We start from the raw sequence: 15,646 nt of genomic DNA, 5'->3' as shown, positions 1-15,646 counted from the left end.
CACCTCGATTTTCTCTACCTTTTTAAAGGAGACTCTTAACCACCTTAAAATTGCCTTCCCTCTCCCCACAACAGACACCTTGTGAGGTAGGTGGGGCTGAGAGAGTTCGGAGAGAACTGTGACTAGCCCAAGGTCACCCAGCAGGCTTCATGTAGAGTGGGGAATCAAACCTGGTTTTCAAGATTAGAGTCCACCACTCCTAACCACTACACCACGCTGGCTTTACTCAAATGCACACTAGGGTATTGTCATCAAAAAGGCAGGGGGGATTCATCCTCAATGTGCATAAGTTACAGTTATGTGTACATGAACCTTTTGATTATGCATGCCTTTTCCACCCGTCAGAGGTCGCCTCGGTCTCCCTGTATGTTTTGGCTGGGTTTTCCAGATTCTGGCTAAAACAGCATCTGGAAAACCTGAACAAAACGTGCGGGGAGAGTGAGGTGACCTCGGACGGGCAGAAAAGGCATGCATAATCAAAGGGAAGCCCCGAAGCAGTTGGCAGGGGTGACCGCGGGGAAACGTCCCTGCATAAAAGGCCTGTGATACTAAACCCAGATTCTGAATGCCTCTGTAGGGCAGAAGCTGGGAAGCAGCTAGTGGGGGGAGCGTGGTTGTCTGTACACCCTATTTGTGGGCTTCTCTGGGACACATGACTAGCCCTCAATGGAAACGGCACTGTTCCAATATAACCTAGCTATTCCTTTTTTATAGTTGGGGGAAGCAAAGAAGAGGCCTGCTAAGCCAGACCAAATTACCACCGAGTCGGCCAACCAGTTTCCAACCGTGGGTGGACTGATGCTTCTGGGGAGGGGCTGTGGTTCAGTGATAGGGCACCTGCTTTGCATGGAGAAGGTCCCTGATTCGATCCCTGGCATCTCCAGTTGAAAGGATCGGGTGTAGGCGATGTGAAAGACCTTTTCCTGAGACCCTGGAGAGCCGCTGCCGGTTTCAGCCGACAAGACTGTCTTTGATGGACCGGTGGTCTGATTCAGTATAAGGCAGCTTCATGTGTGACCGTGTGGAAGACCACTCTCCAGCACTGACTAGTACCATACTTGCTTGATGACCCAGAATGTAAGAACCCCCCAAAAACAAAAAAAGCTTATTATTATAGGGGAGGGGTTGTGGCTCAGTTGTAGAGCATCTGCTTGGCTTGCAGAAGGTCCCAGGTTCAATCCCCGGCATCTCCAGTTAAAGGGACCGGGCAAGTAGGTGATGTGAAAGACCTCTGTCTGCGACCCTGGAGAGCTGCTGCCCGTCTGAGTAGACAATACCGACTTTGATGGACCAAGAGTCTGATTCAGTATAAGGCAATGTGTTCATGGAGGCAAGCAAATGCAAGCCACCTGTGAAGGTCTCTTGCCTTGAAAACCCCACCGGGGTCGCCGTAAGTCACATGTGACTTGACGGCAGCCCCCCACAAAGTTCTCAGTTTTACAGCAGCTGGCCAGTTCCTCAAAAGGCTCATTTCCAGGTGTTGATTCGACCTTTAAAGATCTTCAGGACCCAAGACCCTCTTATATAAATGACCGCCTTCCCCACCCTTGCCAAAAAAATCCCACTGATGGTTCTTGGAGATCCCACTGAGGCTGGGAACGTAATATGCAATGCGACAGGAACAGAAGCACCCCCTGCTTGACAAAGATGGAGTAAAGCACAGGACATGAGACCCTCCTCGTTCTGCAGAAGAAGCCACACCAGTCTGAAAACTTGTACAGTTGTACTTTTAGCCATCAGATTTCATATAATAAATTCACAAATGGTGTTTTAGGGCGGAAATACATTGGCAGATGAAACAGAAGATAAAGAACAATGAGGAATGTCATCAGGAAACTGAAAAGATAAACTATTTGTAATACAGTCACAAATCCCTCATTCCTTGTGGGGCATTCTTAGCGGCGCTTCCCGGTGCGGTTGAAGCGTCGATACAAAAATCTTATCCTCTTGTTCAGGTTCTTGTAATCCTCCTCGAACATCCGGTGACCCACCATTTTCTTCTTGCGGATGCATCTCTGCAGTTCAATGCCCCGCCAGCCACGTAACCATATGGGGCCTCTGATCAGGTCCTTGGGGTGGGCCAGGAAGTTTCCTGAGTGAAAGGGGGCGGAGGGAGAGAGATGCCATCAGGCAGGTTGAAAAAAAAAGTTAGTATTGGAGTTCATCATTTTCACCAGAGTCTACAAAAAGGTCATCAGCTGTGGCTTTGATTCTCCACGGTGGGTTAATGGTTAGAGTGTTGGCCACCCTGTGAGGTAGGTGGGGCTGAGAGAGCTCTAACATAGCTGTGACTAGCCCAAGGTCACCCAGCTGGCTTCGTGTGTAGGAGTGGGGAAACGAATCCAGTTCACCAGATTCCAGCAGTCTGTTCACACAACGGCCAACCAGGTGCCTCTAGGAAGCCCACAAGACAACTGCAGCAGCACCATGTGCCTGTGTTTCACAGCACCTAATTATATATAATACAATTATAATAAGAATATAAGAAAAACCCTGCTGGATCAGATCAAGGTCCATCAAGTCCAGCAGTCTGCTAAGTGGATTTCTAAATGTCAGTGCCCTCACACCAATTTATCAGTGGGTGCAAGCAGAAACAGCAAAGCAGTAGAGAAAGCAACACTGAAGCCTTCAAGTCTCCTGCTGCTTTTTGAGTTCACAATTCCAGAAAACATAAGACAGCCAGTATGTTGTGACTACTAGAGTGCTGCACTAGGCTTGGGTGGTGGAAAGTGCTATCAGGTTACAGCCGACTCATGGCGACCCCATGGGGTTTTCAAGGCAAGTGACGAAACAGAGATGGTTTGCCATTGCCTGTCTCTGTGTAATGACCCTGGCCTTCCTTGGTGGTCGCCATCCAAGTACTAACCAAGGCTGACCCTGCTTAACTTCCAAGATCGGATGAAATAAAGTTAGCCTGGGCCATCCAGGTCATGGCAGGCCTCAGACCCAGGTTCAAATCCTGCTTCACCCCCCCCCCTGCAAAATCCATACTGAGTAACCCTGGACCAATAATTCTCCCTCAGCCTAACCTACCTCACAAGGGTGCCGTGAGAATAAAATGGAGTATATCACCCTGAGCTCCGTGGATGAAGGGCTGGATAAACATGTAATAAGTAAAATCTAGCTTGTCCAAACTAAAATGTCCCTGTCATCACCCACACCTGGATGCCTAGCCTCCAGAATAACACCTTACCATAGTATTGTTTTAATGGAACCAACAAAATTGTTTCCAGTTTACTGCATAAAATCTTAAACCTACTGATCCCATTCACCGCAACAATTATAATGTCTTTCATCCATTCAAAGTCTTCATCTTACTCATACTTACCCAAAATTCCAATGTTGTCATAGATCCCAAACAGCGCTCGTTTTTCTGTCCATCGATCAACTGGTTTGGGGCTGGGAGGCTCCTTCACACGGAATGGGTATGGATTACCTGGAGAAAAGGGGGAAGGTGAGAATTAGAAAATGCGGAGCTTTAAAATTAAACATTTGAAGGTCTTTCCTTCAGAGGGAAGGTCTTGCATTTAGAGGGAAGCCATTAACTGAGAATCAGTGCCCTGTCAACAAGAGATTCACACTTGGGTGTGGGGATCCAGGACTCAGGAAACATTTTACACTTACGAACAAAGGTGGTTCACATAAAACTGCCCATGCTGATTTACGCAAATTCAGGTGAGGATGCAAGTTGTTACACATTTACTTCAGAGTAGGGCCCGCGTGCCCAAGATTGGGCTGGGAAACTAAAACTGTAATACACACTACTAGATGGCAATAAAAATCCAGTGAAAATCATTATCTGCATAATTTTATCCCACCGCTTCCTCCAAGAAGTTCAGGATAGCACATATGGCTTTCCCCACATTGAAGAGTGCCCAAGGTCACCCACAGCACTTCATGACAGAGTGAGAACTTGAACACACTTCCTGGTACAACAGGAAACATCTCTGTCACACAACAGAAATATTTTTTTCTTTAAAAAAATATTTTAGTTAATTTTTCAAACGGAAAACCACCACCCAAACAATAACAAAAAAAACTCTTAAAAGAACAAACACAGAAACAATATAACAAAAAAAAATACATCACGTTGAATCAGTTTATTGACAAGGGGATTAGTATTTAACACATTTTCCGATTTATCTTACAATTACAGATAAGAGAGAATTCATTACTGGCATTGGGGATTTTTTTATTTAAAAAACCCCCAATTCTTCATATATTTTGGACTTAGGCCGTGAGCAGAGCTTGGACTGCAGTACTGCAGCTTACCACTGTACGCCACGGGGCTCTTAGAGGGGTAGTAAGCATGGAGAAATCAGAACCGACAATGAGACAGGAATCCCAGGTCCCTATTAAATCCCAGAGGATGCACTGTCTTGGACTCACATTCCAGCTGTATCTGAAGAAGTGAGCTTAGATCCCAGTGGGACATTCCAGCCATGACACCACAACGGCTCTAATTTAGCACGACTTGCTTTCCATCAGGCATGAAAGATTTGGGATTGGGAAGGTAAAAGAAAAACATGCTTTCTTCCCCTCCCCCCCCATTTAAGCCAATCAGATGGCCGTGACGTCATCTCCATGCGACATCTCCGAGTCAATCCTTTACCGCTGCTCTGGCTGCCCCACCGTGACTCACCAGTACTGGACAGCCTACAAGCCTGGGGAAATAAGAAGCTGCGCGCTAACAAGCCCCGTGCGACCGTCAGGAGCGGCCATGACGCCGCCATCGAGCCCGCAGTATTGCCGCCCTCAAAGAGGCACAAGCTGACTAAACGGCTTCCGCCATCTTGGATTCTTCCCAGAATGCACCACACGCTTAAGATTTCCGCCTTTGTGGGGCGTTACCGCTCTAGGCTGCGGTTTCTCTATGGTGGAAAACTTTCTCCACATCGCACTGAGTGGGGAAAGAGCGGAAACCCGTTCAACTCTAGACCGGAAGTGTCAATAAAGACCCCCCCCAACCCTGCGGTTGAGAGTGGCGTCGATGAACTCGCACCTTTTTCCAGCATCGCCGTTTTGTATGAAAATTCAAACTTGGACCGCCATTGGCCGATGAGTTCTCTCCTAGGATACTGATTGGCTAAGCGGCCGGATTCGAAATCGTCGCCCCGCCTTTTTCCTCCCTTACGGCGCGCGCGCGCGCGCTACAGCAACAGACAAACAGGCCGGTTTCGACGGTTCCCGCCGTCTTGCCCATTTCCCCCCCTCCCCTCTGAACGGCCAATCAAGAAAAGAGACGTTTGGAAGATGATTGGCCCGCGTCGCGTTCCAAGAGCTGTGATAGGCTGGTGCCCGTACAGGGGTCTGCGGCGCGGGACTTTTGAGCGTCAGTCTGTTTCCGGTCGCGGAGGCGGGCATGGCTGAGCCGCCATCGGTCGCTGCTCCCGCTTGGGAGTTCCATTTGCCTCTGTCGGCTGCCGATTTGCTGCGCAGCGATGGGCCCTCGCAGTACGCCGTGCAGGAGGTGCTGCCGGTCAAGGAGCTCCGGGGACAGCTGGCAGGTTGGTGCGGAAATAAGGAGGCCGCGAATGGCGGGGGTGGGGGGCTTCTAGGAAAGCTAAAAAGCCTGTTGGTACTGGAGTAAACAAAACAAGGGGGGTTACCGCACTATGTATTCCCAGCGGTGTATTAAGAGTTTGAAAATGTTATAAAAAAAACACCGCTTTTTGGATGCCTCGGCTAAAAAAATGGTTGGAAGACGTCTTCACAGCGAAAGGGGCCAAACAAAGTGCGAACGGTATTTTTTATAACAGTTTCAAACTCTTAATACATTGCTGGGAATACATAATGCGGTAACCCTCTGGGATGCCTTACCAATATTGGCCCTGGGCCGTCTTAACACATGGGCATGCTGAGCGGTTGCCCAAGGGCCCCACGTGCATAGGGGCCCCATGCTGATCTATGTATGTTGTGACTTGCTGTCAATGAATGAATGAATATTATACTAAACTATAAATATTTGTTATTGGAAAATGCATGTTTAGCACGTGATTTATTAAAGATGTAGTGGTCCTAGGTACATATAGCTTAAAATATATTAAATGTTTGCAATGTATGTTAATTAAACTTAGTCTCCTGCTGGGAACCTGGCATGTATAATGAGGCAATGTTTAGATTTCACTGAAGGTTACAAAGTGCGAACAGTATTTTTTATAACAGTTTCAAGCTCTTAATACATCGGTGGGAATACATAATGCGGTAATCCCCGATGACATCTCAGATGACCTGGCTGCGAATAAAAGACGCTGATGTAGTAGTTGGCACATGCATCACCATCCGTTGCCTTCTGGTCCTTAAACTATACAATCCAACTCTTCTTCTTCGTTCATTGTTAACTGATATCATGCTGCTGTGCCTTCTGCCCTACCTTACGTTTTCCGTAGAAGAGTTGGTTTTTATATGCCGACTTTCTACCACTTAAGGGCGAATCAAACCGGCTTACAATCACCTTCCCCTCCCCACAGCAGACACCCTGTGAGGTAGGTGGGGCTGAGAGAGCGCGACTAGCCCAGGGTCACCCAGCTGGCTTTGTGTGGAGGAGTGGAGAAACCAAACCAGTCCACCAGATTAGCCTCCGCCGCTCATGTGGAGGAGTGGGGAATCAAACCCGGTTCTCCAGATCAGAGTCCACCACTCTTAACCTCTACACTGGCCTATTTTGTATTAATACAAGAACCTCTTGGCCTGTAGGCAGGACCGGCCTTCTGTAAGGTGATCGGCATCACAATTCATCTCTCTTTTCTCCCCTGATAGGATTCCGGGCCGGATTCCGCACCCAGGGAGCTCTTGCCATCCTACAACACTTTGATACTCTGTACAGCATCCTGCAGTGAGTTGACACGCACAGTCGCTTGGTTAATATGACGAGAGGTTTCTGATGTGAGGGGTCTGGGTTAGCTGGGCTTTTTCTGATGTTAGTGGAAGTGGAAAGGCCTGGCCGAAGACATGGAAAGGCAGAAACTTGTGTCTCTGGGGCATTTTTAAATGGCCCGCTGCCGAGGTCAAGCAACGCTACAAAGCTGCTTCTTGGCCATCTTCTGGGCATGGAGTAGGGGTCACGGGGGTGTGTGGGGGGGAGGTGGTTGTGAATTTCCTGCATTGTGCAGGGGGTTGAACTAGATCAGTGGTTCTCAACCTGGGGCCATATGGCCCCCAAGTGGGGGCAGGATATTCCAAGGGGGCCACAGGTGAAAATTGCATAAATGGGGGGCCATGGCATGAGACTAGGGGGCCACAGAGGGAAGTGAGAAGTGAAGAAAACAGAAGTGACTGAAAACCGAACACATGACTTTCTTCATTGCACTTCTATGCATCATTGGCAACTGTGGATTTTTGTATTGCTGTAATCTTGTGCAGCAGTGGCAGAGGCTTTGTTCTCCCTTGTATATGAACATTGTTGTTTATTAGTGTGTTGTATTCCCATTTTATGGGGTATTTTTTTGTAAATTTCAGTTTCCTAATAAGAACTGCATGTGTGCATTTTGTGTGGCTGTTTATGCTTCTTTGTTCCTTGGCTATTTACAGACAAAACGCTTAAATAGCTACCTTTCTACTGGTAGGACCGGGGGGGGGGGGTCACAGGAAGGAAACAAGGTTGGAAGGGGGCCACGGTCAGAAAAAGGTTGAGAACCACTGAACTAGATGATGCTGGTGGTCCCTTCTAACTCTATGATTCTCTGCAGTAGCAAGAGGGCTTGGTGTGTACAGGTAGCCACTGTAAGACCAACATCCTCCCCCTTCAGGGTTTCAAAATGGAAATATGATTTATTTGGAAGTTTGTGTCCTGTGCTTTCTGCTGAAAGGAGAACTCAAAGTGGCTCACAAGAAAATCAAACACATTACCTGGAAAAAAGTAAAATACATGTTGACCTGCGTATAATCAGCCACACTCTTGCGACACTATTTATTTATTGTTAATTACTTTCAATTTCTAGCCCACCCTCCCCAGCTGAAGCCAGGCTCAGGGTGGATAACAACACTAAAACCAGCCTACAGGCACAATCAACATTAATTAAAAGAGTCTTAAATAAACATTTAAAAACAAAAGATTACGCCAAAGATGGTTATCACTAAGCGATGGCAGCCAAATAAACCCCCTAGGTCAGTGATTTCGAACCTTTTAGAGACCGAGGGCCAAACTGCAACCCAAAACCCACTTATTTATCGCCAAGTGCCAACACGGCAATTTAACCTGAATACTGAGGCTTTAGTTTAGAAAAAGCAACTCAGACATTAACATCTTTTGTCTTAAAAGAAAAAAACAATAACAGAGCTTTATATGCTTTGCACACTCCTTTGCACACTTTTACCACATGCATTTGGAAAAGCAAACCTTTTTTGGGGGGGCGAGGGATAAAAACCAACACTAAACAGATATAAAAACCAACATAACACAGTTTTTGGGCCAAGGACCCTTATGGGTCAGAGCAAACCATTTTGCACACTCCTATCACATGCATTTCAAAAACCAAACTTGGGGTGTGTGTGGAAGAGATGAAAATCACCACGTCTAAAAAAGGTGCAGGGAAGGCACCAGGCTCAGTGGGCTGGTTAACAGTGAGAGTCATTAGGCGAAAATGCAAACAGGAGCAGCGTACGCCCCAAGAGCAACCCAGGAATTTGAGATTGCCTTTTGCCTCTCTCCTTTCTCCTGCTGCAGCCTGGACAAGTCGCCTGTGCTCTCCCCACATTTGCTGCCCAAGCAGGGGAGAAAAGAGCCAGAAGGGGTGGGGTGGGAGGAGAGCCGCTTGTTCAGCGGACCGTTTTGAATGGGAAGAGCAAACGACAGGAACCTCTCTCTCCTGCTGAAGCCGGGACAAGTCACCTGCGCTCTCCCCGCATTTGCTGCCCAAGCAGGGGAGAAGAGAGCCAGAAAGGGTGGGTGGGAGGAGAGCTGCTTGTTCAGCAGGCTCTTTAAGAGTGGGAAGGGCAGACAGACAGGAACCTCTCTCTCCTACTGCAGCCGGGACAAGTCGCCTGCGCTCTCCCCACATTTGCAGAGCAGAACTCTGTGCTGGGGCGGCAGCGCGTGTGCCCACAGAGAGGGCTCAGAGTGCCGATCTGGCATGCGTGCCATAGGTTCGTCACCACGGCCCTAGGTCATACGCCAACTAGGATCATAAGGGGAAAAAGGTCGGGAGGCCAGCATAGATGACATCGTGGCTGTCCTCAATCATGGGCCTGGTGGAACAACTCTGTTTTACAAACCCTGGGGAACTCTTTGAGGTTCTGCAGAGCTCTGATATTGCTTGGGAGGGAGTTCCACCAGGCCGGAGCCAGGGCCAAAAAGGCCCTGGCTCTTGTCGAGGACAGCTACACAGGGCCAGGGACCACCAATAAGTTATTACTGAATGTACGTAACGTGTCTTCGGGGGGTGTACCAGAAGAGGTGGTCCCTAAGATAACAACGGTCCCAGAAAGTGTAAGGTTTTAAAGGTCAGGGAGTTATAGGAAGTTATTATTTGTATCCATTTTGTATTGCAGTGTTCACTGATTTTTGAGGACAGTTATGCACTTTTACATTATCTGCCCATCTCTCGGAGGCTAACTGATGGTCAAGGAAAATGGGCCCTCCACCATGCCCTTACTAAAGATAAAAGACTTGTAATAAGGCATTGGAGAGGTAAATGCCCACCTCCTGTCGATCAATGGATTTGAGGACCTTTAGAACTTCATCAGTTTTGAACATATGGCATATAGACAACAATTGCAGATGGACTTATTTTTTTTAGATATTTGGAAACCTTTTGTGAAACCTACGTTCGTGTGCCACCGCTGTTATATATTTTTGTTTCTACTTCATACTTTCCCTGGCTTTCTTTTTTTATTAATTGCTGAATTTGGAGATTTTTTATTTTTTTAAAGAACTGCTTTTTAAAAAATTGAATCTGAATGGAGGATTTTAATGGTTTTGTTTTTTTAAAGCCACTTTGGTCAAGTTCCCCGGCATAATTTTTTTTCCAAATATATAAACCGGTGTGCCTATTTTCCCAGTCATCCTTTTCCTCAGAGCATGTGGCATATAATCCATCAGGGTTTTCTGTGGGAGTGGATTCTGTTGGAACCCTTTCTTTCTCCAGGTTCACAGGAGCATGCCTATTATATTGGGTTCTGTGGAACACATGCAGGATAATGCTTCGTCTTGTTTGTGGGCTTCCTAGAGGCACCTGGTTGGCCACTGTGTGAACAGACTGCTGGACTTGATGGGCCTGGGTCTGATCCAGCAGGGCTTTTCTTATGTTCGTTAACATGTCAATTCTAACTAAATGTGCACTCTTTCCAGGTTTTGTGGCCATCTTCTCAAATGTCACATATCAGTTTACTAAATTTCTTGAAAAGCAGCTCAAGAGCAAGCATTGATGCTTTACAAAAACCCACCGCCCTTCTCCACACACATACATGCAGTGTTTGAAAACTTGACCATTCTAACTGCTCAGCCGGGCCTCACCTGTACCATGGATCTTTTATCTTCTCTGTAGCCACTTCAGCAGTGTGGAGGACGCTGTCAAGGAGGACGCCCTGGAACTGATGCTGAAAGGTGAGTGAATCCCCTTGGGAGCATCTGTTTTATCTTTTTTTATTTCTGGCGGCTTCATGATGAGATCAAGGCAAGTGTGATCCCACCGGCCGGCTGCTCCAGCAACCTGTTCCCTTCATACGGGTCTGTAATCTTGGTGGACAATGCGAAGCAGTGCGTGTTCGCTGTAAGGGCAGACCGACAGGATAATCCCGTCCCTTGCAGCCTCCGCTCGAGAGGGGCTGCCCGCTTCTTTGCAGAGCAGGCATCTGGCGGGCCAGGGGTACGGGTACAGGGCAAGCCTAGCGTGTCCGGGCTATAGGTTGCTGCGAGTGGCCGAAATTGTGGCTGTTGGGACATCGTGAGCTCAATTCTTTGGTAATCTGAAAGCGGCGCAGAGTTTGTCTTTGGAGATCTCCCAAAAAGGTCGCGATAATGGCTGGCTGATGGTGTTGCCCCCTTCTCTTCTCCAGTGGTGACCAATCACTCCAGCACCCTGACGGCCATCTTGGACAGCGCTGACCTGGCGCCCTCGGCCCGGGCGCTTCACTGCAACGCTCTCAAGATGAACTGTTATGCACTGGTGCAGCTTGCGGAGGCCTTTGAAACGGAGCCCAACAAGAGCAGCCTGGTGGGGCTGGATGCCAAGAAGAAGGTAGAAGGCTGAAATCCATAACTTAATTTGGGATGGCCTTTATCCCTGAAGGCCATCTTGGAGGCCCCAACATCCAGTTAATGTCGATCTTCGGAGCTGTATAAGAATGGTGTATAAGCATGCTGTAGTGGTTTAAGAGCGGTGGACTCAAATCCGATTCCCCACTCCTCCACATGAAGCTTGCTGGGTGACCTTGGGCTAGTCACCGTTCTCTCCAAACTCTCTCTGCCCTGCCTACCTCACAAAGTGCCCATGATAGTTCATAGAATCATAGGGGCATTCTTCACGGTAGATTTTGCTTCTGTTTTGCCACGGGCTAAAAAAAACACGATTTAAATGTTTTTTTCATGGCCGCTATTTATCCCCGTCAATTATCTGTAGTTTTGGTTTTTCATGGGAACAAAGTACGTTGTATTTGACAACGGTTTGGTCTATCCCTTTTGCAGGAGGCCTCCCCTTCCAACAGGCTCATTGTTTATGCCTGCCCCCAGCTCCGCCCCAACTCCACCCAGCAGATTACCTCGTGCAGTTCACCAGCCCCAGCGCAAAAAACAAGCACCAGTCCCTCTGGTCTCCTCCATTTTGCTTCCACCCTCGCTCTGTTCTGCTTTTGGAACAGTCAGATTCCAAATTTGGGGGGGGGGGGCAAGGCAGCGCTTTCCTCAAAGTTCCCTCTATTTTCCATAGGTGTGGAACCCATTGCCCTTTAATGATAGACAGGATTGGGGGGGCAGGGAATCCATGTGCCCAGAGAAGTGTTTAGCTGAAAGTGGGAATGGTGGGGGGGAGGGGAGAGGAAAGAAGGCCCCTGGATTGCACGCTGGCTATGATCTGGCCACACTGCATCGTGAGAGACAGGAGGGCTCCTAGCTTGCGCACCAGCCCCGATCCAGCCAGTGTGCATGGCGGGGCGGGGAGAGGAAAGAAGGCCCCTGGATTGCACGCCGGCCATGATCCGGCCACAGTGGATCGAGAGAGAGGAGGGAGACCCAGAGCAGGCTGGCCGCCCCTCTTCAGAAGAGTGATGGGAGGGAGGTTTGCCTTGGGTTTTCCGCTCTCAGGATGCACATTTTTCCCATCCGATTTCTCAAAAATCCCCCCTCCCCTCTGGGGCAGAGGGGCCAACAGCCCCTTCCCTTGAACATCCCCCTCCCACGGGTCCAGCTGCCCTAGACTGAGCTGCCACCACCACCAGCGTGCAAGGAGCACATGGCGTGGCCCCGCCGATCTCCCCCTGGAGCCGTCCGTCCTACGTCCCCCTGGGCTTGGAGGTGTGGGCCCAGCTCCAAGGCCCATCCCGGGCGGGGAAGGCGTGTGGGGACGTAGGGAGAGAAATGCCAGGATTTTAGGCAGGCAGGCTGCAAAAGGGGCGGTATTCTTGTCCGAGGGCGAAACTCCCCCAGCCAATCACCGTCCTTGAGGGAGGAGAAAGGAGACGTCCTGGGGAACAAAGCAAACATTTTTTCATGGGCATCCGAGCAACAAAACACGTGTCCACAGGAAAGATCGTCTCAAAAGTGGTTTGGATTGCCTCTCTTTTAATGCAGCTTATTTTGCTCCGTGGGGGAAAATACGGATCTCCAGTTAATAACCAAAATTTGACTCCAACGCAAATCAGCGTCAAAACAGCAGCAAATCTCCGTGAAGAATACCTCAGAGTTGGAAGGGACCACCAGGGTCATCTAGTCCAACCCCCTGCACAATGCAGGAAATTCAAAACTACCTTTCCCCCCCCCTCACACCCCCAGTGACCCCCTACTCCATGCCCAGCAGATGGGCCAAGATGCCCTCCCTCTCATGATCTGCCTAAGGTCATAGAGTCATCATTGCTGACAGATGGCCATTTAACCTCTGCTTAAAAACCTCCAGGGAAGGAGAACTCACCACCTCCTGAGGACGCCTGTCCCACTGAGGAGCTGCTGTGACTGTTAGAAAATTCTTCCTAATGTCTAGACGGAAACTCTTTTGATTTAATTTCAACCCATTGGTTCTGGCACGACCTTTTGGGGCACAGAAAACAACTCAGCCCCATCCTCTATATGACAGCCCTTCAAGTACTTGAAGATGGTTCTCATATCCCCTCTCAGTCTTCTCCTCTTCAGGCTAAACATACCCAGCTCCTTCAACCTTTCCTCACAAGACTTGGTCCCCATACCCCTCACCATCTTTGCTGCCCTCCTCTGGACACGTTCCAGCTTGTCTGCATCCTTCTTAAATGTTAAAACTTCCCCCAGGGAGGGACCTGCCTAAAAGGGGCTACGTCGACATGGGGAGTGTGCCCCCAGGAAAAGTGTCTGCCAGGCACTCATAGGCAGGCCCCGTCCTCCCCCAGATGGAGTGGGTGCACTCATGCCAGGTTACTGCAGAGAAAGGTTGGGCACCCCTGCTCTAGAGGCAGTGCGCCGTATGTCCGCACTCGGCTCCTTCTGTGTACATCCCTACCTGAAGCTGATGTCTCACCTTTGCCTTTCAGAGCAAGAAGGGCCAGGGTACCGGCTTCCTCTGGGAGGAGGAGAGGCAGCCCGTCCTCCAGCTGCTCACGCAGCTGCTGCAGCTGGACCTCCACCGCCTGTGGACCAGCTCGATAGTGGAGGAAGAGTTTGTCAGGTATGGATGCCATAGGGGAACCGAGCTGCGTTTGGGCAAGGCTCTTGAGGCTTTTGCACCTCGGCAGAAACTGACACAAACCTTGTACTTGGGGGCGGGGGGAGATTGACCAGATCAACAAGAGATTTGGGGGGTGGGGACAAGGGATTGATTGAATGAGCTAACTGGCAGCAAGTGATACAAGAGATTTGGACCCTGTAGTCTTTGTAATGCCCTGACGTGGATGGCCCAGGCTTGTCCAATCGCATAGAGTTGGAATGGGCCGTACAGGCCATCTAAACCTACATCAGCCTAGAGCATCCCTGACAAGTGCTTGTCCAGCCTCTGCTTAAAGGATCTCGCGAGACCTTGGAAGCTAAGCAGGGTCAGCCTTGATTAGTTCTCGGATGGGAGACCGCCAAGGAAATCCAGGGCTGCTGCGCAGAGGCAGGCAATGGCAAACCACCTCTGCTTCTGTCTTGTCTTGAAAACGCTACAGGGTTGCCCTAAGTCAACTGACTTGTTGGCACTTTCCAATGGCGGGCTTTGTAGCAGAGTCCTTGCATTGCTCTGCCGAGTGCAAGCCACTCTTGTGGTGAGCCAGTGCGGTGTAATGGTTAAGAGTGTCAGACTAGTATCTGGGAGGCCCAGGTTCTATTCCCCACTCGTGCCGTGGAAGCCCGCTGGCTGACCATGGGCCGGTCTCAGCCTAACCTACCTCACAGGGTTGTCGTGAGGACAAAATGCTGGAGATGAGAATGATATAAGCTGCCTTGGTGCCCCCATTGGGGGACCAAGGTAGGGTATAAATAAGCTAAATAAATAAATGTGGGAAGGGGCCGTGACTCAGTGGTAGAACATCTGCTTGGCATGCGCAAGGTCCCAGGTTCAATCCCCGGCATCTCCAGTTAAAGAGACTAGGCAAGTAGGTGATGTGAAAGACCTCTGCCTGAGACCCTGGAGAGCCACTGCCCGTCTGAGTAGACAATACAGACTTCAATGGACCAAGGGGGGTCTGGTTCAGTATAAGGCAGCTTCATGTGTAAATGTCTGCTTTCCCCTTTCAGTTTAATGACTGGCTGCTGTTACCACATCCTGGAAAATCCTGGCATCGGCCACCAGAAGCATCGGCCCACCCGAGAGGCGGCAATTCACCTGCTGGGGGTGGCCCTCCGACGATACAACCATATGCTCAGTGAGTCCTCTCAGGACTCCCCACTGTGGCCTGACTGCTGAGGCTCCTGACCTGCCCTCTTTCCAAAAGTGGCCACGCTCTCAGCACAGCTCTCTCCAGCCGGCATGGTGTAGTGTTTAAGAGCGGCAGACTCTAATCTGGAGAACCAGGTGTGATTCCCCGCTCCTCCACATGAAGCCAGCTGGGTGACCTTGGGCTAGTCACAGCTCTCTCAACCCCACCTACCTCACAGGGTGTTTTATATGGCTTCAGCTTAATATATGTGTGTGTGCATGTCTATAATTTCAGTTTATATTAAGTGTATCCTACCCTTCCTCCAAGGAGTTGAGGCTGGCATATACAGTTCTCCCCTCATTCTCACAACAGCCCTATGAGGTAGGCTAGGCAGAGCGAGAGCGATCCAAAGTCACCCAGTGAGCTTCTATGCCAGAATGGGGATTCGAACCTGGGACTCCCAGATCCTAGTCTAACTCTTTAACCACTACATCTCTGCCAGCATGGTGTAGTGGTTGAGCTGTGGTTTGGAGCAGTGGACTCTGATCTGGAGAACCAAGTTTGATTCCCCACTCCGCCACATGAGCAGCAGATGCTAATCTGGTGAACCGGGTTGGTTTCCCCACCCCTACACACAAAGCCTGCCATGTGCAGATGACATTCCATCACGGAAGCAGGATGTCACTGATAGGCA

At 49.5% G+C, this 15,646-nt stretch overlaps 2 protein-coding genes and 1 non-coding gene across 3 annotated transcripts in view; 2 read left to right on the top strand and 1 right to left on the bottom strand.

Annotated features, from left to right (window-relative positions):
- Nucleotides 1-1,856: 1,856 nt before the first annotated feature.
- Nucleotides 1,857-4,733, bottom strand: MRPL51 (mitochondrial ribosomal protein L51). The gene is made up of 3 exons (XM_056847931.1): nt 4,643-4,733; nt 3,329-3,436; nt 1,857-2,092 (listed from the first exon to the last, which is right to left on the bottom strand). The coding sequence occupies exons 1-3, from the start codon at nt 4,731-4,733 to the stop codon at nt 1,896-1,898; spliced, it is 396 nt and encodes a 131-aa protein (XP_056703909.1). The 3' UTR covers nt 1,857-1,895.
- Nucleotides 4,734-5,362: 629 nt separating this feature from the next.
- The window catches only part of NCAPD2 (non-SMC condensin I complex subunit D2), a 43,039-nt gene continuing 32,755 nt past the window's right edge, over nt 5,363-15,646 (top strand). The window contains exons 1-6 of the mRNA XM_056848433.1: nt 5,363-5,507; nt 6,760-6,835; nt 10,485-10,543; nt 10,996-11,177; nt 13,651-13,784; nt 14,831-14,958. Of these exons, the coding sequence (XP_056704411.1) occupies nt 5,363-5,507; nt 6,760-6,835; nt 10,485-10,543; nt 10,996-11,177; nt 13,651-13,784; nt 14,831-14,958 (724 nt within the window). The remainder of the gene's footprint in view (nt 5,508-6,759; nt 6,836-10,484; nt 10,544-10,995; nt 11,178-13,650; nt 13,785-14,830; nt 14,959-15,646) is intronic.
- On the top strand, nt 10,595-10,914 carry LOC130477235 (small nucleolar RNA U85). Its single transcript, XR_008933322.1, has one exon. It is a non-coding gene; the product is annotated as a small nucleolar RNA U85 (small nucleolar RNA).

This window comes from Euleptes europaea, chromosome 4 (assembly GCF_029931775.1).
Source record: "Euleptes europaea isolate rEulEur1 chromosome 4, rEulEur1.hap1, whole genome shotgun sequence".
Lineage (NCBI taxonomy): Eukaryota > Metazoa > Chordata > Lepidosauria > Squamata > Sphaerodactylidae > Euleptes > Euleptes europaea.
This window is presented reverse-complemented; position numbering and strand designations above follow the sequence as displayed.

Coding starts and splice junctions, on each gene's coding strand:
- MRPL51 (XM_056847931.1), bottom strand. CDS start 4,733: ATGGCGGCGTCATGGCCGCTCCTGACGGTCGCACGGGGCTTGTTAGCG. Junction 3,437..4,642: donor TTGTAGGCTGTCCAGTACTG/GTGAGTCACGGT, acceptor CCTTTTCTCCAG/GTAATCCATACCCATTCCGT. Junction 2,093..3,328: donor TGACAACATTGGAATTTTGG/GTAAGTATGAGT, acceptor CCTTTCACTCAG/GAAACTTCCTGGCCCACCCC.